At 42.7% G+C, this 27,553-nt stretch overlaps 1 protein-coding gene across 1 annotated transcript in view; it reads right to left on the bottom strand.

Moving 5' to 3' along the window:
• Positions 1-15,279, bottom strand: part of LOC143752291 (uncharacterized) — a 50,439-nt gene extending 35,160 nt beyond the window's left edge. Inside the window, exon 1 of the mRNA XM_077245423.1 lies at positions 14,991-15,279. Within this exon, the coding sequence (XP_077101538.1) occupies positions 14,991-15,057 (67 nt within the window). The 5' untranslated portion in view covers positions 15,058-15,279. The remainder of the gene's footprint in view (positions 1-14,990) is intronic.
• Positions 15,280-27,553: the final 12,274 nt, after the last annotated feature.

Genomic DNA, 27,553 nt, shown 5'->3' with positions numbered 1-27,553 from the left:
TGCTGAGAATGGAGTTTTCTTCGTCCATAATCAGATTAATTTTTTCTGGTACCATTTATACTTGCGGTTAATCTGAGATTTCTTCGTCAGAGAAGGCTTAACGTACCCTCGACTTCTATCTGAAATTAGGATTTCTTCGCTAATATCAGGAGTTTCTTATCGTACAATTTAAATATGCATTATAGCATTTGAGAAACTTTCTGCCCTTCGTAGGAAGACATATTCAGGCTATAGTTTTGCTGATTTCAGATACTTGTGCATGCATGTATGAGATGTTAATAAAAACTTATGGGACAACATATGATTGATTACTGTCTGCTTGCATACAATGTTTAATACGATGCCTTAAAATTCTCCACCATTATGTAAGGAACTCAGCTTTTTGGAAACATTAATAATCAATAATATCTTTTTATTATTAATTATAAATATTTGGGTCAGTTAATTGGATTAACTTGATGTGGCTGAATTAATATTACAATCAATTAATCAGTTCGTCCAAAGAACTATTTTGATTATTAATTTATTCTAAGAAAAGGGTATCTTCCATGGCCACAGAAGAATAATTATTTCTTCGCCTGTACAGCACTTTGAGCCAGTAGCAAAAACTGTGATCGTAAAGAGACTTGTATTGCAAACAAAACAGACCCAAATACATATTATGTACAAGTTTTATTAACTAAATATAGATATTTATATGAATATAAATAAACTAAACAACATACACACATGAATACATAAATAGGTTAGTGATAGGATGAAATTGGAAACCGGAAGAGGGTCTATGAGGAGAACCATCAGAATTTCATTTTCACATTTCATTGAATTGAATACTTGCATTTGTAATGGGAATAATTCTTGAAGTTGTTGAAAATTGAAGTCGTTGATGGTTCCGGCAGCGTCAAGTGGAAGTTGGTTGAGCGTTCTCTTTCTCCAGGAACGCATGATTGGTTTGGTCAAGGCCTGGGACTCTGTTGAGGCCACGCCGAGCACCCAGGAGAAGTGAGGAAGTCAAAAGGATGGGTGATTGGAGTCGTTGTTGGTTGGAGTCTTTGTTCCAAAACTCCTGAGATTGTCCTTGGTTCTTTGTGAGAGAGTCTTCTCTCTCCTGCCTGAGCCCACCTCTGGTTGGAATCGAGGCCTGCTGGGCCCTTGGGCCCCCGTGGAGGGGGAGGGGTTTCCCCAGTATCCCCAGAACAGTGTTGCGGCTGGATGAAAGAACTTAGAGAGGGCGGTCACTGTTGCCTGCCTCTGATATACCCTGAGAAAGAACCAACCCCTAAGGTTTGAATGGACCTATGAGTAAGGTGACATGTCCGAGAGGGGAAGCGGCTCTTAGTTGATTTATGGTCTTTGTCCCCAGCATGCTTAGACTGTTCATTCAAGCTCAAATAGACATAACAAATTCACATTGCATTCTAAGAGAAGGTGATGTACATCAAAGTGTGTGTCATTAAATGAGGATTAATTTGGTAGGAAGCATGATACAGGTGAGGTTATATTGACCGTTGGGTGGTTGTTCAACCACATACACCCCAATCAAACATACCATGTTGTTATACCTAATAGTACACGAGACAGTAAATCATCACAGTTTCTGTGAGGCATGTTCCTTCATAGATCAGAGTAACACCGCAAAGTTTATTTAATTAAAGATGGTCTCTCTCTCTTAAGCATGTGGCGCATGTGGCCACATTCCTTTGAGGTCGTAAAGTCTGTTATCAGTCTTAAAGTGTTCTGTAACCGGACACCCGGCTGACAAAGTAACTTCATTTGTGAGGTTAGTTTTGGGGGAGAGTTTCATAGACCTTTATATTCATTAAATATAGTGAATATGCATAATTAGTGTGTGTCTGATTGGTCCAGACCCTACAAGCCAATAGAATTGGCTTCAAAAGTAAGGCTTCAAAACGGACCTGACCTGATCTGATCGCCCCAGGATTGGGCACAAGCCTTTCTCCTGCTGGAGGGATGGAAAAAGAGCATTTGTGACCAGTCACGGAAACTAGGGACACAAGTCGGTTCTGGGGCATTTTGAGTTATTCATAGATTCTGAGAGTGTAATATCCAAGCTTTCCAACGATGTGTAACATGTGGAAATCTGATAATATTTGGAGAAGTTGTGGCCATTTTAAAGTAGGCACTTAAAAAAGCTCAAAGAGGAGAAAACGAGCTCTAAAAGATTGTGCAGTTCTCACCTGTCTCTGCTGCTGGGGGTGACAATAGGGCTCATTTACATCTCATTTAGATAAGCCATACCCCCTTTAAAGCTCCTCCATGTGCATATAACGCAAAACCAGCAACAACACACAAAGACCAATATGCCATATAGCCTGCATATAACGCAAAACCAGCAACAACACACAAAGGCCAATATGCCATATACATACAGTATAACGCAAAACCAGCAACAACACACAAAGACCAATATGCCATATACATATAACGCAAAACCAACAACAACAAACAAAGACCAATAAGCCATAGGCCTACATATAGCGCAAATAGTACGCAACGCTCGTGTGCCCAAAATGTCAACAATATTAAAGTTTATGTAGGAGGCAAATGCCTGCTGGCATTTTTCTTTAAGCAGTCATTTCTGCAATTTTCCAAATAATCACATTTCACCTCCTCAAATTACTGTTGCAAATCTCTTTACACCACTTTCTTATGTGCGTATACACACACAAATGAAATGTCCGCAAGCACATTATATCATTAGCAGGTTCAGCATCTTAAATAACGACTAAAGAGCAAATGAAGCTTAACTTACATTTCAGAAACACGCACGGCAGGCCTTCATCGCAGCAGCAAATGTCTTAACTGCATCCTCTATTTCGATTCTCCGTCACATATGAAACAGCCAGCCACCGCTGTCAGCGAGCCGAGCCGCCGTATTGAAGCACTGAGGGCGAGCGCGCTGCGCCCATACCTCCGGTTCAGTTTCCCGAGCCCACGAAGTGCGGCGAAAACATTTTCGGTGTAACTGCCAGACGGTTCATCTCGTCTGCAACAATCTTTGCGGCATCCATCTTCATTGAATTTTGATATCAGAGAGAGCTGGCCAGAGCACAGCATAATAAGTAGCCATGTGGTTGACTTGGAGGGCGGGGGCAAAAGCGCCGGGTTATTCAGTATGGATATACACACAGACAATGACACGCCACGCCCCTACTGCATACTAGAATCTCCGAAAACAAGCCGATTTCAACCTCAAAATGTAAGCTTTTAAATATACCAATACTGCTATCTCAAACATGGAGAGGCTTCTTCGTGATTTCAATTAACAGATTCTCCAAAAAATTGAAAATCACCAATTTTGAAAAAAAACTCTTCTTTCTCATTTTGCTCGAAAGTTGTGCTGCCGACTTGTGTCCCTGGTTTCTGTGACGGGTCACATTTATTTACTATGGCCAGACGCCCCCAGGCATAGGGCTACCACAATGTCAGCAAAAGAGCAATTTCTTCTTTTCCTGGGTCACACACACACTGTACCCATGGCATTGAACACTGGTAACAGAGCATGTATGGACACAGACGCTTCGCCTCCTCACGTTCTGTTGCACCAGGTCCGCTCTCAGGATTAGGTAGGCGTGACGAGCCACGACGAGGCCAAGCTTCCTCACCCGTCAACGACCTCTTCCACAGTGGACCCCCGGAACCAAGCGCTTCAGCACATTTTGCATCATGAAAATCAATGGACACAAAGTCTCCCGGCCACGAAACCCTGCCTCAGGTACACTTCACTGAAATAGACCTGAAGGACACTTACTGTCTCAATCCTTCCTCGGCATAAGATGTTTCACGCGTTCACACTTAAAAATAATCAGATAGAGTAAAGTATTTGGCGTGCTGTCCGAGGAGAGGGATCCGAGCTCGATATTTTGGCCCGAACACAGAGTATTCCCCCTGAATTTCTGGTTGGGAAAGTAACCAGGAGAGTGTGAGGAGACGGGGTGGTGGAGGGTTGCTGAAAACTGTCGAGGAACATAAGTGAGTCAATTGTCTATATATATATATATATATATATATATACATACAGGTGCCGGTCATATAATTAGAATATCATCAAAAAGTTGATTTATTTCTGTAGTTCCATTCAAAAAGTGAAATTTAGATATTATATTCATTCATTACACACAGACTGATATATTTCAAATGTTTATTTCATTTAATTGTGATGATTAAAACGGACAACTAATGAAAATCCCAAATTCAGTATCTTCGAAAATTAGAATATTACTTAAGACCAATACAAAAAAAGGATTTTTAGAAATGTTGGCCAACTGAAAATTATGAACATGAAAAGTATGAGCATGTACAGCACTCAATACTTAGTTGGGGCTCCTTTTGCCTGAATTACTGCAGCAATGTGGCGTGGCATGGAGTCGATCAGTCTGTGGCACTGACAAAACTGACAAAAGGTCATTGCTAAAGAAGCTGGCTGTTCACAGAGCTCTGTGTCCAAGCACATTAATAGAGAGGCGAAGGGAAGGAAAAGATGTGGAAGAAAAAAGTGTACAAGCATTAGGGATAACCGCACCCTGGAGAGGATTGTGAAACAAAACCCATTCAAAAATGTGGGGGAGATTCACAAAGAGTGGACTGCAGCTGGAGTCAGTGCTTCAAGAACCACATACGCACAGACGTATGCAAGACATGGGTTTCAGCTGTCGCATTCCTTGTGTCAAGCCACTCTTGAACAAGAGACACCTTCAGAAGCGTCTAAAGACAAAAAGGACTGGACTGCTGCTGACTGGTCCAAAATTATGTTCTCTGATGAACGTAATTCTTTTGGAACGTATTTCCTTTGGAAATCAAAGACCCAGAGTCTGGAGGAAGAGAGGAGAGGCATAGAATCCATGTTGCTAGAAGTCCACTGTAAAGTTTCCACAGTCAGTGATGGTTTGGGGTGCCATGTCATCTGCTGGTGTTGGTCCACTGTGTTTTCTGAGGTCCAAGGTCAACACAGCCGTCTACCAGGAAGTTTTAGAGCACTTCATGCTTCCTGCTGCTGACCGACTTTCCAACAGGACTTGGCACCTGCACACAGTGCCAAAGCTACCAGTACCTGAAGTTTAAGGACCATGGTATCCCTGTTCTTAATTGGCCAGCAAACTCGCCTGACCTTAACCCTATAGAAAATCTATGGGGTATTGTGAAGAGGAAGATGCGATACGCCAGACCCAACAATGCAGAAGAGCTGAAGGCCACTATCAGAGGCGTGATTTTTCCCCCCAAACCACTTCAGTGGAAATCCCGCCCTGCAGCCGATTCTAAAGTTTTCCTTGGTCATGTCAATCACTGTACTGATCGCCTACACCAGCGGTTTTCAATAGGTGAGGCGCACCTCCCCTGGGGGGCGCCCAAGAGCCACAGGGGAGGCACGACATGCGAAGAAAAATAACTCTCTATGCAGCTCTATTAATATCGCAGGGCTTAAAGTATTCCGGCAACGCATGCGATACATGTTTGTATATGATCACGCTCTTATTCACGCAAATGCTTTTAAACCATTCATTCGCGACAAGACGAAAAGAGAACGCGCTATCAGTGAATGTCCTTCTGACACTCACACAGACACACACACAGACACAGAAAAACGCACGCCAGTATCGAGTTCTCTTTCGCGCTTGAACGAACATTAATCCACTCATGTATGCCAAAATGTCCGTTTTGTCGAGTATCCTCACAAGAACAGTCTTAAATGAGTTAAATAAAATCTTAAATAGAAGTAAAGAGTAGTGAGAGAATGAGATGCGGCAGATCTTAAAGTGATAGCGGCACTCATTCTCTCTGTCAGTAAAGTTAACCAAGAACAAAGGGAACAGAGAAAATTACTCACTGCTCATGACTAAAGAAGGCTTGTAGCTTTAATAAGGATTAATCTATATTTCATTTATAATTTATGCAGTGCAAACTGTTTTATAACTTTATTCAATTTCTGTATATTTCATACCTGTTAGACAGGATAGGTAGCCTACAAGTAAATATGACATTTATTATGGGTTTAAGTGAGGATTGTTTTAAGTTAACTTAAATTAAAAGTTGTTATATTTTTGGAAGCCTAATAAATGTTTTAATTTTTGGGGAAAATAATTTTCATGGAGATATCAGTAGCTATATTAATATCAGTGATACTGGCCTTTATTCATAAAAAGATGCCATAACAAAGTTCAGACCCAGGAATTTAGCCCTCGATATCGGTAATTGTGTGTAAAGCCTGTATTAGCTTTAAAATGCATTGTTTCCTTGTCCCAAGTCAACAAAAATCAGCATTAAGGGATGAGACAGGACCCATCAAAAAACGTAGGAAATATGATCCTGAGTAGTCGGGGTCCGAGGCTGCACCTCTGCCGCAGTGTGTGATCTGCAAGGAGGTGCTAGCAAATGATAGCATGAGACCATGCAAACTTCGGTGTCACATTGAAACTAAGCACACAAATTTAGTGAACAAGCCAGTTGAGTTTTTAGAGAGGAAGCGTGATGATTTGCAGTCACAAAAAATAATAATATAGTTGTTTGGCACTATGAACATGAAGGCGACAGAAGCATCTTATTGTGTCACGTATAGCGAAGGCAGGCAAACCCCATAACATTGGCGAAACATTGCTACTCGTTGCATTACACATGTTAAGCATGTTTTGTTGACTTGTGGTTAGGCTTACTGATGTTCAGTGATTTTAAAAGTATTCTCAATTAGGCCTGCATAAAGTTTGAAATGATTTGCTGTTGCAAAGAATAGTATATGAATGCACTTTTAAAAAAGTTGTGGAAATAACATTTCTTCAAATACAATATTAAAAAATATTTACATTTTATCAGTTTTTATTGAAACTAACCATTGCCTGCCTGGAACACACAAAAGATGACATTTACTGCAGAGGCGTGTGTGGTATATGGCAGGCGGGCGGCAAAATTTGGGATTTTCATTAGCTGTCAGTTTTAATCATCACAATTAAAAGAAATAAACATTTGAAATATATCTGTCTGTGTGTAATGAATGAATATAATATCTAAATTTCACTTTTTGAATGGAATTACTTAAATCAACTTCCCTTACGAAGGGAACTCAACGATGCGTCCATCGACGCCATGGGAACGCCCCCAGCGTGACTGCGTCTGAAGCATCTATGTCAACTAGTCCAATGGAAAAAATTAGCGTCACGGGCGGGTGACGTCATGACCAGGATATGATAAAAGCACATCCGGTGCAAACCGGCATTAGCTTCTGTTGCCTCAGCAAGCGATCTGTGTTATACTGTCTCTGTCTATTTATTGTTGTCTGTTGCAATTTATTCGGAAACGTTATGGCGAAACAAGTGTACAAGCAGTGTGTTTCTCCCTGCCCGCGTTATTTAACGGGTGAGGACACACACGAGCTTTGTGTCATTTGTTTGGGAGTGGAGCATGCGGTCTCAGCCTTCGAGGAGGCTGAGTGTCAACACTGTGAAATGCTACCGCTCCGCATGCTCCGCTCTCGCCTGTCACTCTTTGATGAAAAGAGTGGGCAGGCTCGCGATCCTCAGGGATCAGGACCCGCGTCTGCCGAGGCGGCGCGGAGAATGCATTCCTGGGGATCGCAAAAGGATCTTTCGGAGGGGTTGGAGACGGGTCCGCAGGCCTTTTCTCCTTCCTTATCCGGAAGATCCAGCGCTCTCCCCCCGGTGTCGGAAGCACGCACTGCGGTTTCTTCCGCCCGGGGAGAGAGCCCTCCATTACTTCAATGCTCTTCCTCCGAGGAGGTCGATGTTATGAGTATGGAGAGTGAAAGCACACACATGGGGGAAAGGGATTCACAATTTATTTCCCCAGCATATGATGAGCTGGTGGATGTTATGTCACGGGCTGTAGAGAAATTAAATATTGAATGGCCATCTGAGAATAAAGGCGCTCGTCCTAAAAGTAAATTAGATGAGCGCTTTTTTATCTTCCACTACATTATCTCCACCACGAGTGCTTCCCTTTTTTCCCGATCTTCATAATGAAATATCGAAATCGTGGAATAAACCTTACTCTTCACGACTTTTTAGCCCTCAAGTTAACACTTATTCGAGAATAAGAGGGCTAAAAGAGTATGGTTATGAGGCGATGCCCCAGGCGGAACAGAATTTAGCCAGCTATCTTTCGCCTGGTCCCGCATCGTCCCTGAAAGCCTCGGCTTTGCCCACTTGACCGCTTAAAGCCACCTCGGTTTTAGTGGGCAAAGCTTATACGGCAGCAGGTCAAGCTGGAGCATGTCTGCATACAATGGCAGTGCTTCAGGCTTATCAAGCTGACCTGCTGGGGGATCTGGATAGTAGTGAGGGAATTTCTCATGACGATATTCGAGAACTTCGTCGGGCTACCGATCTTTCTCTCAGGGCTACTAAGGAGACCGCCAGAGCAATTGGGCGGTCTATGGCAGCCTTGGTAGCTACTGAGAGACATTTATGGTTAAATCTGTCAGAGATTAAAGAAAAAGATCGAGCTTTTTTATTAGATACTCCGCTTGAACCTTCTGGTCTCTTCGGCGACGCAGTCCACGCGGTCGTCGAGAGATTTCAGGAGTCTAAAAAGCAAGCTGACGCTTTTAAAAAGTTTATCCCTCGCCGTGTCCAGCCCCCTGGGGCTGCTGGGCGTGAGCAGCCCCAGCCGTCCAGCTCATCATATCATGTACAACAGAAAGAGAGTGTTGCGTCTCGTGCACCTCCACATAGACACTGGAGACAGACGCAACCCTCTCAACCGAAGTCTTCTAAGTCGAAGCCGGATCTGAGGACCGTTCTTCAGGCGAAGAGGACTTCGGCTCAAAAAAAAAAAAGGTCCTGATGTTCATGCGTCAGGCCTGTGAGGACAGCCCCGACCGAAGTAGAGCGGTGTACACCTCATTAAACGGTGCCCGTTCCATTTCGGGGTCCTCACGAGACCGTTCTGCCAACCCTGCCACCCTTGGTGCTTCAGGGCGCAGCGGTCTCCAGCGAGTCGCTGATGCTATGCTGCGGCACAGCATCAGTTTCGCGCCCTCTGAGGGGGGCTTTAGAGCAGCCAGTTCAGGTAGTTCCTGCCATGATGTTTCAGGCTCCAGAATTAGCTGTCTCAGTAACACCAGAGACCAGCCTCGAGAGGCTGGTTCCCTTAGTAAATTTTCCGGCAGCGTGGAAGCTTCTGCCGAATATTTCTCGTTGGGTCCTGCAGATTGTAGAGAAAGGATACAGAATCCAGTTTGGTTCTCGTCCTCCCCGTTACAACGAGGTGTTGCCCACAGTGGTGCATCCCGAGCAGGCTCTGGTAATGGAGCAAGAGGTAAAGGCCCTGTTAGCGAAAGAAGCTATAGAACAGGTGTACTCACCCGACCGAGAGTCGGGTTTTTACAGCCGTTATTTCATTGTTCCAAAAAAGGATGGAGGGTTGTGTCCTATTTTAGATCTTCGTCTGTTAAATCGGTCAGTTCAGAAACTGAAGTTCAAGATGCTGACACTCAAACAGATCGTGACTCAAATCAGATCCGAGGACTGGTTTGTCACGATAGATCTGAAGGACGCCTACTTCCATATCTCCATCCTCCCTCAGCACAGGAAGTTCCTAAGGTTTTCTTTCGGGGGCAAAGAATACCAATATCGGGTTCTTCCTTTCGGTCTAGCTTTATCACCCCGCACATTCACGAAATGCGTGGATGCAGCTTTAGCCCCTCTCAGGCTTCAGGGCATACGTACTCTGAACTACATCGACGACTGGCTGATTCTAGCGGAATCAGAGCAGTTGGCGGTTCGGCACCGAGGTGTCGTTCTCGCTCATATGCAGATGTTGGGGTTGAGGCTCAATGCCAAGAAGAGTGTGCTTTCTCCAGTACAGAGAACCACTTTCCTTGGTGTGGTATGGGATTCAGTGACGATGCGGGCCACCCTATCGCCCGTTCGTGTAGCTGCTATCCTGTCAGTCACAAAAGAGCTGAAGCTAGGCCAGTCACGCACTGTAAAACAGTTCGAGAAACTGTTGGGTCTTTTGGCAGCAGCGTCCAACGTGATACCTTTTGGCCTGCCGTACATGAGGCCTTTACAGTGGTGGCTCAGGACCAGAGGGTTCTCCCCGAGGGGAAACCCACTTCGTATGATCAAGGTCACGCGGCGTTGCCTTCGTGCCTTAGTTATATGGAGGAAGCACTGGTTCTTAACCCAGGGTCCGGTGTTGGGAGCTCTTTGCCATCGACTTACTATCTCGACAGATGCTTCCCTCACCGGCTGGGGAGCGGTAATGGAAGGCCGCTCGGTTCAGGGTCTGTGGAAGAGTCATCATCTCTCGTGGCACATAAATTGCCTGGAGATGATGGCTGTCTTCAATGCGTTGAGGCAGTTCCTCCCAGACCTGAGGGGCCATCATGTGCTCGTACGAACAGACAACACATCAGTGGTCTCTTATCTGAACCGTCAGGGGGGCCTGCGTTCGCGTCCGCTTTGCAAACTGGCGCACCAGATCCTCCTGTGGTCTCTGGGGAAGGTACTCTCTCTGAGGGCAGTGTATATTCCTGGTTTCCAGAATATAGGAGCAGACATCCTGTCGAGGCAGGAGCTGAGGCCAGGGGACTGGAGACTCCACCCCGAGGTGGTGGAGAAAATCTGGGGGTTTTATGGCCAAGCAGAAGTGGATCTGTTTGCGTCTCAAGATACGACGCACTGTCCTCTGTGGTTCTCCCTTACTCACCCAGCCCCCCTGGGGCTGGATGCTATGGTGCAGACGTGGCCGAGGCTACGTCTGTACGCCTTTCCCCCTGTTGCTCTGCTCCCAGGTGTTCTGGTGCAAGTCCGCCGGTATGGAATAAGCCTACTGCTAGTAGCACCACGCTGGCCAAGTGGGATCTGGTTTTCGGACCTGATCCATCTCCTAGACGGTCCTCCCTTCGAGATCCCGATCAGGAGAGACCTTCTGTCTCAGGCCGGGGGCACAATATTTCACCCTCGACCAGAGATTTGGAACCTGTGGGTTTGGCCTCTGAGGGGGCCCAACTCATAGAGAGTGGTCTTTCAGCCGAGGCTGCTGAGACCATTCTAAGCTCCAGAGCCCCAGCTACTAGGAAACTATATGCGCTTAAATGGAGAGTTTTCTCTTTGTGGTGTCACCGACATCAGTGGGATCCAGTTAACTGTTCTGTGAACACAGTACTCGAGTTCCTGCAGGAGCGCTTTACGTCAGGCCTATTTCCTTCCACGCTCAAGTCCAAGTCTACGTGGCGGCCATTGCGGCCTACCAAGCCCTGGTGGGGGGTACATCGTTGGGTCGAGACCCCCTGGTTACAAGTTTCCTTCGTGGCACTTTGAGGCTGAGGCCTGCAACTCGCACTAGGGTGCCAGCTTGGGATCTTGCTATAGTACTAGAAGGCCTGTCTAGGGCTCCATTCGAGCCCTTAGATTCGGTTTCAGATAAGTTTCTTACCTTTAAGACTATCTTTCTGCTAGCTATTTCGTCCCTTAAGAGAGTTGGAGACCTTCAGGCCCTTTCGGTTTCCCCCACTTGCCTTGAGTTTGCACCGGGGATGGTCAAGGCATTATTATATCCAAAACAGGGATACGTCCCTAAGGTGCCGACCTCGACTCCGAGGCCTATTGTGCTGCAGGCTTTCTGTCCTCCTCCTTACTATATGGGGTTTCTCTTCGGGACGTCTGTGATGCGGCGGGCTGGTCCTCTCCGCTCACATTCGTTAGATTTTACAGTTTAGACCTGGATGCTGCCCCAGGTTCTCAGGTGCTTAGTGCTTAGTTACAACAGACTGACACTCAGGTACTTGGAATTCTGGCGCTTTGGGTATTCTCGTTCCCATGGCGTCGATGGACGCATCGTTGAGTTCCCTTCGTAAGGGAACGTCTCAGGTTACTATTGTAAACATAGTTCCCTGAGAACAGGGAACGAGACGATGCGTCACCCTGCCATACTTCCTGCATCTCTGTGATCGGCTTGCTTCAGCAATTTTCGAAGCTAATGCCGGTTTGCACCGGATGTGCTTTTATCATATCCTGGTCATGACGTCACCCGCCCGTGATGCTCATTCTTTCCATTGGACTAGTTGACATAGATGCTTCAGACGCAGTCACGCTGGGGGCGTTCCCATGGCGTCGATGGACGCATCGTCTCGTTCCCTGTTCTCAGGGAACTATGGTTACAATAGTAACCTGAGACGTTTTTGATGATATTCTAATTATATGCGCAGCACCTGTGTATATATATATATATATATATATATATATATATATATATATATATATATATATAGGCCTCCACTCATTTAGCTAGACATGTTGATTACTGATTGTTGACAGCTGACTGGAATGACGTGATGATTGGAATGATGTGATGATTGGATAGATAATTAGAATGTGTTCCTCCCGAACTTTGTTGATAAAACATAATTTCTACGGTTTGCCTTCGAAGGACAGGCATTTCAATAACCAGCATAACAAAGTCGCATAGGCTGCCCTTGGCATTCGCATCCTCAACTACCTCGACCACTATCTTCTTCTAGTTCACTCTCGAGAGTTGTTGTGTGCACACAGGGACATGGGCCTGGAGCACCTAGCCTGATAAAGACTTCAGATCAATTGGGAGAAGAGTAAACTCTCCCCTGTGGAGAGTATCTCTTTTCTCGATGTTGAGTTGAACTCAGTTTAAATGACAACACGTCTTTCAGAAGATCGTGCTTGTTCAGTGCTGAACTGCTGAATAACGGTGCCTGGGTTGATGCATATGCTTCAGCATTGGCTTCATGGCCGAGTCCTGATTGGCATGGTGCCGTGTCACACATCACATTCAGCCTTTGGATGGACCTTCCATTTCTATGGGCAGGAGTTCCCTAAGGAAAAGTCTCCAGGGGAGTGCATCTCTGTTGTGCTCAGTGCACACTTTTGCACATTTACCTGGATCACACACAGAGCTTTAGAAGATCAGATCAGCTCTTTGTTTGTTTTGGAGGACAGCAGAAGGGGAAGGCTCTCTCCAAGCAAAGGATAGTCCACTGGATTGTGGATGCCATCTTCTTGGCCTATCAAACTGAGGGTTTACCGTGTGGTTGGTAGTCTCTCCCCCTAGAAGGTGGGGCACTATTCCCTAAGTATTAGTTTCCATTGGTAAGTCCATAGGATGTATTTTCCACATAATAACCTCCCCTTTGGGTACGATGTGGTCTCCGTAGTGTTCCTTTCTCTGTAGTGAAGGTGAACACTTCCCAGGGTTAACAACAAGGTGAGCTCAGCTGTAATTAGACTCTAAATTAATTAACAAGAAAGCTGAAGTGACGTTTTTCCATTGCAATGGTACATTTCCTAAAATGAATAGATTTGAGGTTACGCTTCCTGTGTACTGGAAGGTTGCACTTGTACTTGCCAGCAGCTGCACTCTTAGAGCCCATAACGCAGCTCAGTAGTTGTGGCTTTAGTATAGGGACCCCTAGTGGTGGTTTTCGACACAACGTTGAAACTGACCAACAGAAAGGGGAGTCTCTGTAACTATTGTAACCCTTGTTTCCTGATGAAGGGAACAGAGATGTTGTGTCTCTCCTGCCACAATTCTGAATTGCCGCTGACTTAGTCGAGATGCTGTCTTGGCTCCTCAGCACAAACCTGCATTAGTGAAGCTCGCTGGCTCAGATGTTTATACCCAGATGTCCAGGGGTGGACAGACATGGACATTTCACTTGCGAATTCTATTGGACTTTTCTAGGGCTCACAAGAGCGAACTCTAGTGTTGGTTTTCAACACAACGTTTCTGTTCCCTCCATCAGAGAATAAAGGTTACAATAGTAACTGAGACGATTTAATTCTCAAGGAACGCATGCTGACAAAAAATGTATACCTTAATGCACTGAAAGTCACTTTGGATAAAAAATGTAGGCATATTTCAAAACATTGTTAATTGGGAAAGAATGACTTAGAAGAAAACAACATTTTATTCTAGTCCTTATTAGCAGGTTTTTAGCAAAAACATAAATTATCTTGTTAGGAAGACTAGAGAAATGAGTAATCATTTGATGGGCTGAGAACAAGCTCTCGATCCTTCTCTGCTACACACAGAGATGCTAACAGGAGGATATTTACACCAGGAAAAATCTGGACAGTCGTTTTCATCCACTTTTGATACTTTTGAAACTCCTCTGACTCTCTCTGGTTTTCTTTTGAAATGCTGAAATTTACAGCTGCACAGTAGAATGTCTAATCAACCAACAAAGAGTTTCTCATCATTCCCGCAACACACACACACACACACACACACACACACACACACACACACACACACACACACACACACACACACACACACACACACACACACACACACACACACACACACACACACACACACACACACACACACACACGTCTTACTTTGACAACTATCACGTTGAGTTTTTACACAAAACACCTCAAAACCCCACACAAATTGAGAGAGATCAAAGTTAAACTATGGGAATGACTAACTTTATTTGGTTCTCCATTTAGGTATTTATTGGTATTTCAACAGTTCAGTCGCAAATAAGAGGTGCTTTAAGATGTGAAAAAGACATAAATGATATAAAACAATACAGCGCAGCAGCAAAGCACAGATTTATCCATCCAACTTAAGTCAACTTGTCAAAGTTGTAATATACTTTAGAACAAAATGTTACCACAGTAACCGCTGAGTGTTGCGAAATAAGTTTTCTGCGGGGGGCGTGAGGTTTCGTTTCCTGCATATGCGGTACAACACAAAAAATTATGGTCAAAGGCTTCATGTGAGGAGTAATCTGGAACCAACATTACACATTCTAGTCAATTATATTTCTCTCTCATTTATTTAGCCTATCTTTCTATTTGACTCAGTTTTTAAACATCTAAACTCTTCTGGCTCTCTGCTGGGTTACTCTGTAAATGCTGAAGTTTGCCCAGCATATCCTGCTCTCTTCAGGAGCTGTGTATCTGTATTCAGACAGCACTGCTCCATTCATAGTCATTATACAGAGACATGATCCCTCTGACGACTTCTCTCACCTGTGGTAGACTGTGATCTGGATGAGGCCAGTAATCCTGACAGGAGTCCGAGCAGCAGCATCCACATCCTGATCGCCGGTGCAGGAATCTGTGTGTGAGAGTCGAGCGCTGGTCTTTAATCCAGAAGCTTGATTGCTGTATAATAGAGCTGGGATAGAGTTTGCTGTACGTTTGGGGTACTGTGAGGTGAGATTTCTGTGGCAGAACTAATAGAAAGAGAGGAAAGGGTGGTATATGTTTGAACACTCCCCTCAACCCCTCTCTGTCTCTCTCTCTCTCTCCCTCTCTCTCTCTGTCTCTCTCTCTCTCTCCCTCTCTCTCTCTCTCTCTCTCTCTCTCTCTCTCTCTCTCTCTCTCTCTCTCTCTCTCTCTCTCTCTCTCTCTCCCTCTCTCTCTCTCTCTCTCTCTCTCTCTCTCACTCTCTCTCTCTCTCTCTCTCACTTTCAGTGTGTTTATCTCTACATCACTGACTGGCTCCTGATTCATCCTTCACCTCTGAATCTCCCTCATCATCTACTTCATCCGCTATAAGCTACGGCTTTCTGTTGTCACAGTCACTTGTACTGTATGCAAGGGCCCGTATAGGGGGGAAAACTTAGGACAATTCCAACAAATAGGTAAAACCCATTTAAAAATTTTATTATATTATACACTTTATAAACAATCATCATTGAGTATATTTCAAATAATAATAAAATGAATGATGTCTTTAATTTTACTTATTTTGGTGAAAAAAAGTCAAATATCCCCATTGACCAAAAAGTAAACGTTCATATTGCGACTACCCCCCTGTATCTGCATGAAATGGTTTGGTCCTGCCTTAGCGCACTCATCAGTGACGGCGTTTAGTTGCAATGCGCCAGAAACACTGAAACCACAATGTAGCATTTGCATAGTAAAAGAAAGTCTGGTTTTCAAAAGAGAGAGTGGAAAGACAAATGAAAGTGTGTCAATCTGTAACCCAGTTTTTAACCAAGAAAAGTGGGTACTAGCCTTTAGTCTTTGAGTTGTATTAAGCTGTTGTCCATAGTGAAATAAGCTAGCTAGCTGCAGGCTAGTGTTAGCCTACATTTCATCAACATTTAATCAGTGCAGGGAAATGTTTAGCAAGATATTCATATTAAATCATTGTCAATGCCCCTTTTAGCAGACTTTAAAGGGAACTCTGCAACTCTAGCCATTTCTTCGCTGATTTTCACTTTTGTTGTCGCATATTGTGTCAACGAGCTCTTACAGCTGTGGGGCGTATATTTCACAACACTGTCGTAAAAAAACTCTCTTGCGGCCCCTCCTCCCCCTTTCTACCGCTGCTAATGTGCATTTGTTATTAACGGAGCCGGCCAACTTTATCATGTGGAGTATGTCTACCGAGGTGGGTAATACATCATACACAGTATCATATGGCTTGTGTTTTTATGTTGAATTGCCGTAAAGCAGTTTGTGTGTCTCGCTCGTTCTCGCTTCTCACAAGACTTCCTATTTCCAACTTACTGGGACATTATTCCCCATGTTGCAAGGTTCGTTTCCCACCTGGGAACGCTGGGGGAAGCAGGGAAAGTCACCATTCTCACCAGAACAGTAGTCTCGCGCTGCAGTCCCATGCTGTAGCCGGAAAAGGTAAACAATGTCCAGGTGGGAGGAGCGTTGATCATGTGCGACGAGTCTTCGTACATGGAATGGCATTTTTCTTCAAACGGCCCCGCTGTGTTGAGTGTGTGTAGTCATCCTTGTCAAAGTGTTCACTGCAAATGCGGTAATCTTTAGCGCATAGTACTTCTACGGGAGTTTGCACATCAAGTTGAAGTACAACTAGCCACAACTGCAGAATCTCGAGGTCATGGAAAGGAAGACGATGAAAATTTAAGCTCTTATATTTTCGCATTCTGTTGCCACAATTCGGAAAGGCACAAACACGAACCATTTCTTCTTCACTTGTAAGCAACTCTGATCATAACTCGTCGCACATGATCAACGCTCCTCCCACCTGGACATTGTTTACCTTTTCCGGCTACAGCACGGAACTGCAGCGCGAGACTACAGCTTGCCGTCTAAAAGACTATTTAGGTGAGTTGAAACAATGGCTAAGTTGCTAAACGCATCTTGTTCACATGTAGGGTCCCAAGGGTTCATGTTGGACAGACATTTTAATTACATTTTGTGTCTTTTAAGAGGTTCAAAAACGCTCTTTATGTCCATGCCCTCATAGCTGCCGTTTTAGCTGGGTGGGAGCTCTGGGCATTTGCGGTCGCTGCTCCGTGTTGCAAGCTTCAATCCGGTTCGGTTTTTTTTCTATAGTCAGTACTCACAAAGGTCTAACGATCAAGATTAACTTAAAAATTGCCCGGAGTTCTCCTTTAACGTTACAAAGATTATCCAAGTGTTTTATTATATATCATAGCAATAACTTGGTTTTGTTTAACTCTGAGGGTGCTTTCACATTTGTAGTTCTGGTTCATTTGGTCCGGACTAAGAGCGAAAAATTATACTTTGTATCATTTTCAGGCGTTTTGGTTCCTTTTCACACCACACTGATTGCTCTGGTCCAAATCAGTTGATGAGTTGATTAAAAGGAACCAAAATGCAGTCCTGGACAATATCCACATCACTCGTTGGCCTGAGGTAACTGCACTTCAATTGGTCAGAATTAATGTGCGGGAAAATTCCAGAGCTCCCGGAACAAAGAGGAGGAAAATCTGGCAGACAGCTTTTTACTATGGAGAGACGACTGCGTGGGCTGATTGGATCCCTGGTCGCAGCTCATTAAAGAGCCCTGGGTCAGTCCTGCCCTCGTGCATGTCCGTGAGCATCTGGGTCTAGTAGACCAGCAGAATGGCCATGGCTGGGATGCTATAGGCCGCAAGCGTAGACAAAAAACTACAGGCTTCGGACGGTGCTTAGGATCGCGCCGAAAAAAAGCACTCTCAGGACAGTAGCATTGCAACAGAACGTTCAACCGGGAGACCCCAGTGTACACATGGGCAGCGGCCCCGTCGAGGGGAGGAAAGCGGGAGGAGATCAACGAGGGATAGATGGAAGACTTGTGTCTTCGAGGATTTCGAGATCTCCTGATGCACATCTGGGAAGAAATGTATTGGAGTGGACGCTGACAGGTGTCAGCGGCCGCACCCAAAAACCAATCGTCCAGCAGCGAGCACTCAGGACAGGGTGGAAGGTTCCATTATAGTCCGATGCTCGCAGTGGCCCGGGAAAGCATGGCCGTCATCTCAGCATCCGACTCAACAAAATGCAATATGCACACCCGAAAGTGGCAGCACTGTCGAATCTTCACTTCCTGAAGATTCTACCCCACCCTGTGATGCTACGATGGACAACATATCCGATTCTGGAACGTCAAATGAAACCCCCGGGGGGTCGGAAAACGGAAAACCTCATCGCTCACGGGATGCGTCAGTGAAGAGAAGGGCGTGGGCCGAGGTCGAATCGTCCGTGTTTTTGTACCACACCATCACCCTCAGGTCACCCTGGCCGACAGCCGAAGTACCACCTCACGTGGAGAGTGTAGATCAGGGTGTGGATGAGGGGACTCTCTCTCTAACGAGACATTGAGTCTCGACTGTAATGACGCGATGGTCATGTTCCCGCTGGGAGAACATGAGTCATCCACAAACGCTGATCTAACATGATCAAGCCCTAAAACGCAGAGCAGAGAATGTGCCCATCAAAGTCGGAAATTAATCGGCCGCAACCTGAAGTGCACGGGCAAGCCGTCTTTGAAAAGACGTGCAAGCTCTTTTGTGAGAAACAAAACTCTGCGGATGTTGAAGCGAGCAGAGAGAAACACTCACTGGCAGATTACTGCACAGATTCGCAGGCAGTGTGAACTCAGTGGAGATCGCCGTCACACCAACACCAGAGAGTTGTTCGTCTCATAGAGTGAAGTCAGAAATGGCTGTGGAGTGAAGAGACACTCTCGGCTCCGAAGCAAAAACATATCTGCATGTTGCCGGCGTCCTCCTTTTATTCCCACGAGGTGGGACGGAGTTGTGCCATGCAAATTCTGCAGACCCATGGCATTTCTTTCCCATTTGCTCTTTATGTAATACTCAAAGTTGAAGTATTTTTGTATTACTCAAAGTACCCTTTCTAAGTGAAACCCCCATTTCATCGTCACTCGACGTAACTCGGATTGACCACGAAAGGGAACTCATAATGACGTAACCAAGGATAAAAAATTAGTGTCGGGAAAAACAAACTAAAAGTCCATGAAAATGAAACTAACTGAACAGAACTGTGACAGTTAGTTAATAAAATTACACTTGTTCATGTTTGTTCAAATTGCATTGACTAATGTGATTAGAACTTTTTATTTTAAAATATGCACTAACCAGCTAACAAAATATGTTCTAGAAATGTTTTGCTAACATTCCCATTAGGTTATGAAAATGTTATTTCTGAATGTTTTCTGAACGTTCAAAACGTCCCATTTAAAAAAAAAAAACATTTTTGTGGTTATATGAACGTTAAGGGAACATTTAATTTGATCATTCTTCAAACATTATTGGAATGTTACTTTTGAGTGTTCTGAAACAAGTAATTACATTTGAAATAAAATAGACAAAAACATTCCACGAATGACATATTATGTTTTTGTGCTAACGTTTTGAGAACATTATTAAAGACCAGATAACTTTGAACAAACGTTCTATTAAAGTTACTGGAGGAACGTTTGTTCATAACTTTGAGAGAACTTTGACAGAACGTTCCCTGCTAGCTGAAGTTCTATCAGCAATCAGTCTTTATTCTAACAACACAGAACTAACACACAGGAACTAACACACAGGAACTAACACACAGGAACTAACACACAGGAACTAACGTATGCAAAACTAGTAACAGAAAACACTGACACTTGACAGCTCCCTTTTACCTTGGAAGTAAATGTTGAAATGGCCATTAATGATGTCGTGATGACAAGCTATTCCTATTTCTATAGTTCTGAGGAACAAGAGTCGTTTCTTCACCCCACATGTCTACGTATGAACATGAGATATGAGCGGATATAAGGGTTCTTCTACCCCCAAAGAACTAAGAAAGGAAAATGATACCAACCAGTTGGAGTATTCCTTGGATGAAGTACCTAAAATATTTAGTTTAACAAAATAATATGTACAGTATTATTGAAAAATAAACAGACATTGACATAGGTGTTATAATCATTAAACAGAGCGAATTATTAGGCCATTGTCTAAAGCAATGGTTCCCTAACTTTTTGAAAGCATGGCCCCGCTTTGTAGTATTTTTTTCCCCACGGCACACCAACTCAATTAAACTAAACATGCATGTGTACATATTAAATCCAGATGAGCAAACAACAAATGAAGCATAAACGGCAGCATGAATTTATTATGAATGCATCACAACAGATATAATATGAGGTGAAACAACCCATTCAGATGAACCATCAGATAAACCAACCATCAGTTTTACAACTGGATGACACATCAACAGACTGATTTGAACCAATTACTGTATATGGGAAACATTGGAACAAAACAGATTTAAAAGATACTTAACTAATAATTATAAACAACAACAATTACATTTTTTCTTTAGTTTCTAATTTACTTTGTTCAAACCTGACCTTATAACTTAAACAATAAAAATAAAATAACAGGCGCTGCCTTTTTGTTTTTCACGTTAGCCAGGGATGAGAACTTTATCTCACACAAGTAAGAGGTTGAAAACGACAACAACACTTTGACGGCGCATTCTGAGATAGATGGGTATTCGTGTCCCACATGCAGCAACAATTCAGCCAAAAACATTTCTCCAAATTTTAATTTTAAAGTGTGATCCATAAAGAGTTCCGCCAGTTCTTCTTATGCTTTGATTGGCAACATCTTTGCTGATTCTGATGAGAGAGGGTTAAAAGGGTCACGGATCCAGTCTGTTACAGAACAGGCTCCCGTACCGCCTCCTCTGGTGGCAGAGTATATTATCCGTCTCCGGAATATTAAACATTAGCGAACTCCAATTCCCATCATGCCTCTTACCTGGGACTGATTGCACACACACCTGCATTTCGTTCACACACTTCAACTTCAACTTCTATTTATTTATATAGCACATTTAATAGCAACGTTGTTGCCCAAAGTGCTTCACAGTTAACTAAAAACAGTAAGACATTCATGTACAAAAGCATATATGAAAGTAAGACCACACACTCTTAGACATACCCCCTCACATAACAATATAGTGAGATCATTGTAGAAAGAATTAAAATAGTGAAAACTAAAAGAGAATAAATTATATCTACAATGTACAATGCACTTAACTAAAAGCTAGGTTAAAAAGATACGTTTTTATTTGAGACTTAAAAATTTCTATTGTCTGAGATAGCCCGATATGAGAAGGAAGACTGTTCCACAGCTTGGGAGCCACAACTGAAAAAGCTCGGTCACCCTTTGACTTCTCTTTGGAATAAGGGACTGTCAGCAGAAGCTGGTTCGTTGATCTTAATGTCCTGCCTGATTTGTACGATCCTAGAAGGTCAACAATGTAGTTTGGGTACATGTTGTGCATCGCTTTAAAAACCATTAGTAAAATCTTATACTCAATCCTGTAATGAACCGGTAGCCAATGAAGACAGCGTAGTACTGGAGTAATGTGGTCCCTTTTTTAGTGCCAGTTAGAAGCCTGGCTGCAGCATTCTGCACCAGCTGCAGACGATGCAGTTTACGTTGGCAGATCCCTGCATAAAGAGAGTTGCAGTAGTCTAGTCTTGATGTAATTAAAGCATGGACGACGACCTCCAGATCTTTAAAGCTGAGAAGGGGTTTCATCTTAGAAATAACTCTATTGAAACTAATGATCAACCGGACACTTCCCCTTCTCTCTTATGGGACACCTTTAAAGCTTATTTACGGTGCTGTTTTATCTCCTTTAAGGGTGCAAAAAATAAACAAAATGCAGCTGCTCTACAATCTTTAGAAAGACAGCTTAGCCAATTAGATAATGAGAACGCTACGACACCCTCTTCAGAACTGCACAAGAAAATATTAATTCCTAGATATCAATACAATAACATTATATCCGAAAAGTTTTCAAGATCCTTAATGTTTATGAAACAAAAATATTTCGAATTTGGTGATAAGCCACACAAACTGTTATCTAGACAGTTGCGAAAGCTGGAAAATGACCGTATAATTCACCAGATCAAATCAGAATCCGGGACTTACTTACTTTCTCCTTCAGAAATTAACAAACGTTTTAAACAATTTCATGAATCATTGTATGCTAGTAATACAATAGATGATCCCTCCATCATGGAGACTTTTTTAAACAGCTGTAATCTACCAACGCTAGATCAGGAGGATGGAGAATTTCTTGGAGCTGATTTCACATTAGATGAATTAAAGAGGACTATAAAGTCACTTAAAGGAGGTAAATCCCCCGGCCCTGACGAAATCCCTTGCGAGATATATAAAACATTTACTGATCTACTGGGGCCCTATATGCTTAATGTTCTCCCAAGCCCTGGAGGTGGGACAACTGCCTCAGTCGTTTAATGAAGCGGTTATCACAGTCCTACCCAAAAAGGGCAAGGACTCTGAGGAGGTTGGGGGGTATAGGCCAATTTCTCTCATCAATGTGGACACAAAAATTTTAGCTAAGACACTAGCCATCAGACTTAATACGATCTTAGGAAAATTAGTGAAACCTGATCAGACCGCCTTTGTTTCAGGTTGTAGTTCTTTTAGTAATCTTCGTCGTTTGTTTAATATTTTATACTCTTCCCAGACTAATCGGTCTGATCTAGTGATTTTGTCCTTGGACGCTGAAAAGGTATTTGACCGGGTAGAGTGGCCTTACCTCTTCGCTCTGCTACAGAAAGTCAATATAGGAAATAAATTCATCACTTGGCTTAAAATTCTATATAAAAATCCTAGAGCGCGCATACTCACAAATAAAATTTTGTCACCATCTTTTACTATATTTAGGGGTACTAGACAGGGTTGCCCGCTTTCTCCCCTTCTGTTTGCATTGGCCATTGACCCACTAGCGGAAGCCATTCGCTGTGATGAGAGAATTCATGGGCTACATGCGAAAAACACTATAAATAAAATGTCTTTATATGCGGACGATGTCTTATTGTATGTCACTAAACCTGCGTCTAGTATCCCTGTAATCTTAGAAGTGATAGAACAATTTGGCTCATTCTCAGGCTACAGAATTAATCTAAATAAAAGTGAACTCATGCCAGTTGGGCTTAAAGATCTTTCACAAATGTACCCAGTTCGGTTTAAAATAGCTAAAGACAGATTTACTTATTTAGGAATTGCTGTAACTAGGAAGTTTAGCTCTCTACGAGAAGCCAATTATGTCCCCCTTTTAGAAAAATGGAAAAGAAATATTCAGTTCTGGAGAACTCTTCCTATCTCGTTAATAGGTAGAATAAATGCCATCAAGATGTTTTTTCTCCCGCAACTATTATATCTGTTGCAAAACACCCCTTTATTTCTCCCCAAATCCTTTTTTAAGCAACTCTATTCAACTATCTTACCCTTTATTTGGAATTATAAAAATCATAGAATTAAGCAAATACATCTTTCTAAACCCAGAAAGGCAGGGGGTCTTGCTTTTTTCGGACTTCCGCTGCTATTACTGGGCAGCTAACCTCAGAATTATATCAATACTATTAAATGATAAAAGTGGACAACTGGACTGGCTCAGACTAGAACAGGATGAATGTACCCCCTACGATCTTGGTGCTGTGATTCTTTCACCAACGAGCTGTAAAAAGAAATCTACAGGTGCAGCCCTGTCATTAGTAGTATGATCCGTATTTGGAACAAATTAGAATTCATTTTGGGGTGGAGACGTTACCTTTATCAATTCCCATAGCTGACAATCCCTCTTTTATACCCTCCATATTGGATAAAGGTTTTCAGCAATGGAGAGAATCAGGAATTCACGCAGTAAGGGATCTGCATTTGACAATGCTTTGTAAGTTTTTATGTCATATGTTTGCATTGTTTTTATGTCTTTGTTTTTACTTTTTTTTATTTTTTTATTTTTTATACCTTCTGTACAGCACTTTGGTTCCACTTGTGGTTTTGAAAGTGCTCTATAAATAAAGTTGAGTTGAGTTGAGTTGAGTTGTATCAAGACGGTACATTCGTCTCATTTGAAAAATTTCGGGAGAAATACAAACTTCATAGAAGTAATTTTTTTAGTTTCTTGCAACTCAGGAACTATGTACAATCTTACTTATGCCGGGCGTACACCAAAGGATTTTCACAGTCCCAGACTAAAGACCGGCAGTCTTTAGGAATCTTACTTGAGTCTCAGCGCGCTCCCGTCGTCTCGATCGTTAAATGTGAGGTGATAATCTGCAGTCGGCGACCCGATTTATGACAGTCTTTCTCTAGTCTTTCATATCAAACATGTTTGATATTATCGCAAGTCTTTAGTCTGAGACTAAAAACTGTGAACCCAAGTCTTTAGATGTGAGCTGATAATCTTATAAAGTCTTTTCTAAATCTTTTCAAAGTCTTTAGGTGTACAGAAAATATTAAACAGGCTCTCTATAATTAGCCCTTCTTGTCTGGATACCTGCCTTAATTGCTATTTTGGCAAAGGGAAAATGATTTCCTGCATTTATAACACCCTCCAGGCCTCCCAATTACCTGTTACATCTTCAATCAAGAGTCTATGGGAGGAAGAATTAGGGTCAGAGATTTCTGATGAGTTATGGGCTGATAGCCTGGAAGAGATTAATAGAGGTTCTATAAACTCCAGACATTGCCTCATTCAGTTCAAAATCTTGCATAGACTACACTATTCTAAAACAAAATTATCCAGAATATTTCCAGCTTTCTCCCCAAAGTGTGATAAATGCAAGACGGCGGATGCGACCCTGCTTCACAGTTATGCAGTTTGTCCTAATCTTCAAAACTTCTGGTGCAAGATTTTCAATGTCATCTCTGAAATCACAAATCAATATATTGAACCAGATGAGTTTTTAATTGTGTTTGGGGTTTCAAGACATGGGCTCTGCTTGTCCAAGTCTCAACAACAATTTCTTTCCTATGGGCTTTTAACAGCCAAAAAGCTTATTTTAACTTTCTGGAAAAGTGAATTGCCGCCATCTTTCCAGCTATGGCTCGACGAACTCACAAATACTCTTCATCTGGAACGTATACGGCTCCATATAAGGAATAAAAGACAACAGTTTGCTAAAATTTGGGAACCCTTCAAAGGTATTTAGGTGGAGAAGACGTGGAGGAAAGAGATGCTGACTCAACTTGAGTTGGACATAAGACCACTCCATTGTTGGTAGCTGTTTTATTATTTATTTATTTTGTTTTTCTGTATAATTACTCCTCTCCATGCAGTGCATATCAGGTGGAAAGGGAGGGTGGGAGTTCTAGTTGTTTTGTTTTAAAAGTTTCGGTATGCTGGAATATAAGCATATGTTTGTCTGTAGGAGGCATGTACATGTATAGGCATGTTAATGAATATGTGTATGCGTACAATTGTATGTATAGGCTACATACGAATATATATATATATAGATATAACTAATAACTGCAGAAGGAACTATATTATCCTGTTAGAATTTTTGTATATATAAGGAAAAGACGGAGAATCTTTGGATATATTTTCTGTGAAACTTATTTGTACTCTTCATATTTCTCCAATAAAAAAATAAATAATAAAAAATAAAAAAAAGAAATCAGTCTAAGCCAGCAATTCCCAAACTGTGGTCCGCGGACCACTAGTGGTCCGTGAGAGTACTGCAGGTGGTCCGTGGAAAGGCAAAATAAAATATAAAATAATATTTTTTTACCTTCATTTTACCAGGAAATTCCCATAAAAAAAAAAAAAAGTAAAAAGAATATGTAGGCCTATATTGATATAAAATTTTAATTAAATTGTCAAGTTATTGTGTGATTACTAAAATAGGCTAGTGGCGCTCGGCCGTGACGTTCAAGTTCAGTGCTGTTAGAACCACAACATGGATCGGTGGATAGCAACAGGTTCTTCATCAGGGCTCTCAAGTGTCACACATTGAGCGCGACAGTCACTCATTTCGGTCTTTTGTCACGCACTCCCACCACACATTGTATTTCTCACGCAGAAAAACAATTTATAATATGTTTAATATGCCGCAGCGCCCAAAATTTCTCTGGCCGCGCCGCTCTAACTATGGAACCGTCAGGAATCAAGCGCGTCTCCCCTGTGTTGTTAATCGAATTACACAATAACCAATCACAAAATAGCACTATTGTATCTGGGTAAGATTTAACGCAACAACCAATGACATTTTTATTTAAACTGTCATGAAACAACCCCATCTACCCCTACCCCCCATCCTGATTATGCCCTCGAGCGCTTGAGTAAATAAATAAATAAAATATGTGGCAGCCGTTGAGTGCAGTAAACTTTCTTTTAACAAGCCTGTTGTACTGATGTGATGACCAGTTCTTTACAACAGAATTTATCTGTTTGTCAAAGCTAAGCGATGAGTCGACTATTACGCCAAGATTTCTCACACTATCTTTCAGCATCATTTCTAATGGGGCAAGGATATTGGCTATCTTCTCTTTGCAATTTTGTGGACCAAATATTGTAATTTCAGATTTTTTTTCATTAAGCTGGAGAAAGTTTAGGTAGACAGCCAAATTTTAAGCTCATTCAAACAGTCTAGCAAAGACTAGAGGGACTGTTCGTTCCCGACTATAAGAGGTAGATAGATCTGTGTCATCAGCATACATATGATAATTAATGTCATAGCGACGACAAATAGATCCCAGAGGACACATGTACAGAGCAAACAATGTAGGACTCAAAATAGAGCCTTGAGGGAGGCTTCTAAATCCTGATTGGAAATTATCCAAGACTTCATTCTCACTTAAAACTGACGTAATTTGAAGTAACACAACCTTCTCTAATATTTTAGATATAAATGGTAGTTTTGAAATTGGGCGAAAATTATTCAGATCAGTGTGATCAAGGCCAGGCTTTTTGATTTGGGGAGTAACCACTGCTTGTTTGAGACAGGGTGGAACCACACCATTTGATAATGAGCTATTCACAATAGATAGTATACCAGGGCCTATGGTTGCAAACACATCTTTATAGAGCCGGGGTGGAATAGGATCTAGAGGAGTAGATGACAGTTTCAAATGCTTGACTATATCTGCTAGTGCTGGAAGAGAGACAGCATCAAAGTTATACAGTAAAGAAGAACATGGCATGGAGGTTTCTAGAACAGTATTAGAGGGCACAATTCTTTCTCTTATTAGTTCAATCTTTGTAACAAAAAAGTTCAAGAAATAACACACCTGCATCTCATTCTCACACACACACACACACACACACACACACACACACACACACACACACACACACACACACACACACACACACACACACACACACACACACACACACACACACACACACACGGACACACAAACCACTTCCACGCATCACACCAATGCAAAGTCTTGATTTGCCCTGGCTATCACTACCGAGTGTTTATACCTGTGGATTGTTTATTACCTTGACCTTGGACTGTGTACCCCGTTTCTGAT

This window comes from Siphateles boraxobius, unplaced genomic scaffold (genome assembly GCF_051911475.1).
Source record: "Siphateles boraxobius isolate OS27281-9 unplaced genomic scaffold, OSU_SipBor_1 102, whole genome shotgun sequence".
NCBI lineage: Eukaryota > Metazoa > Chordata > Actinopteri > Cypriniformes > Leuciscidae > Siphateles > Siphateles boraxobius.
This window is presented reverse-complemented; position numbering and strand designations above follow the sequence as displayed.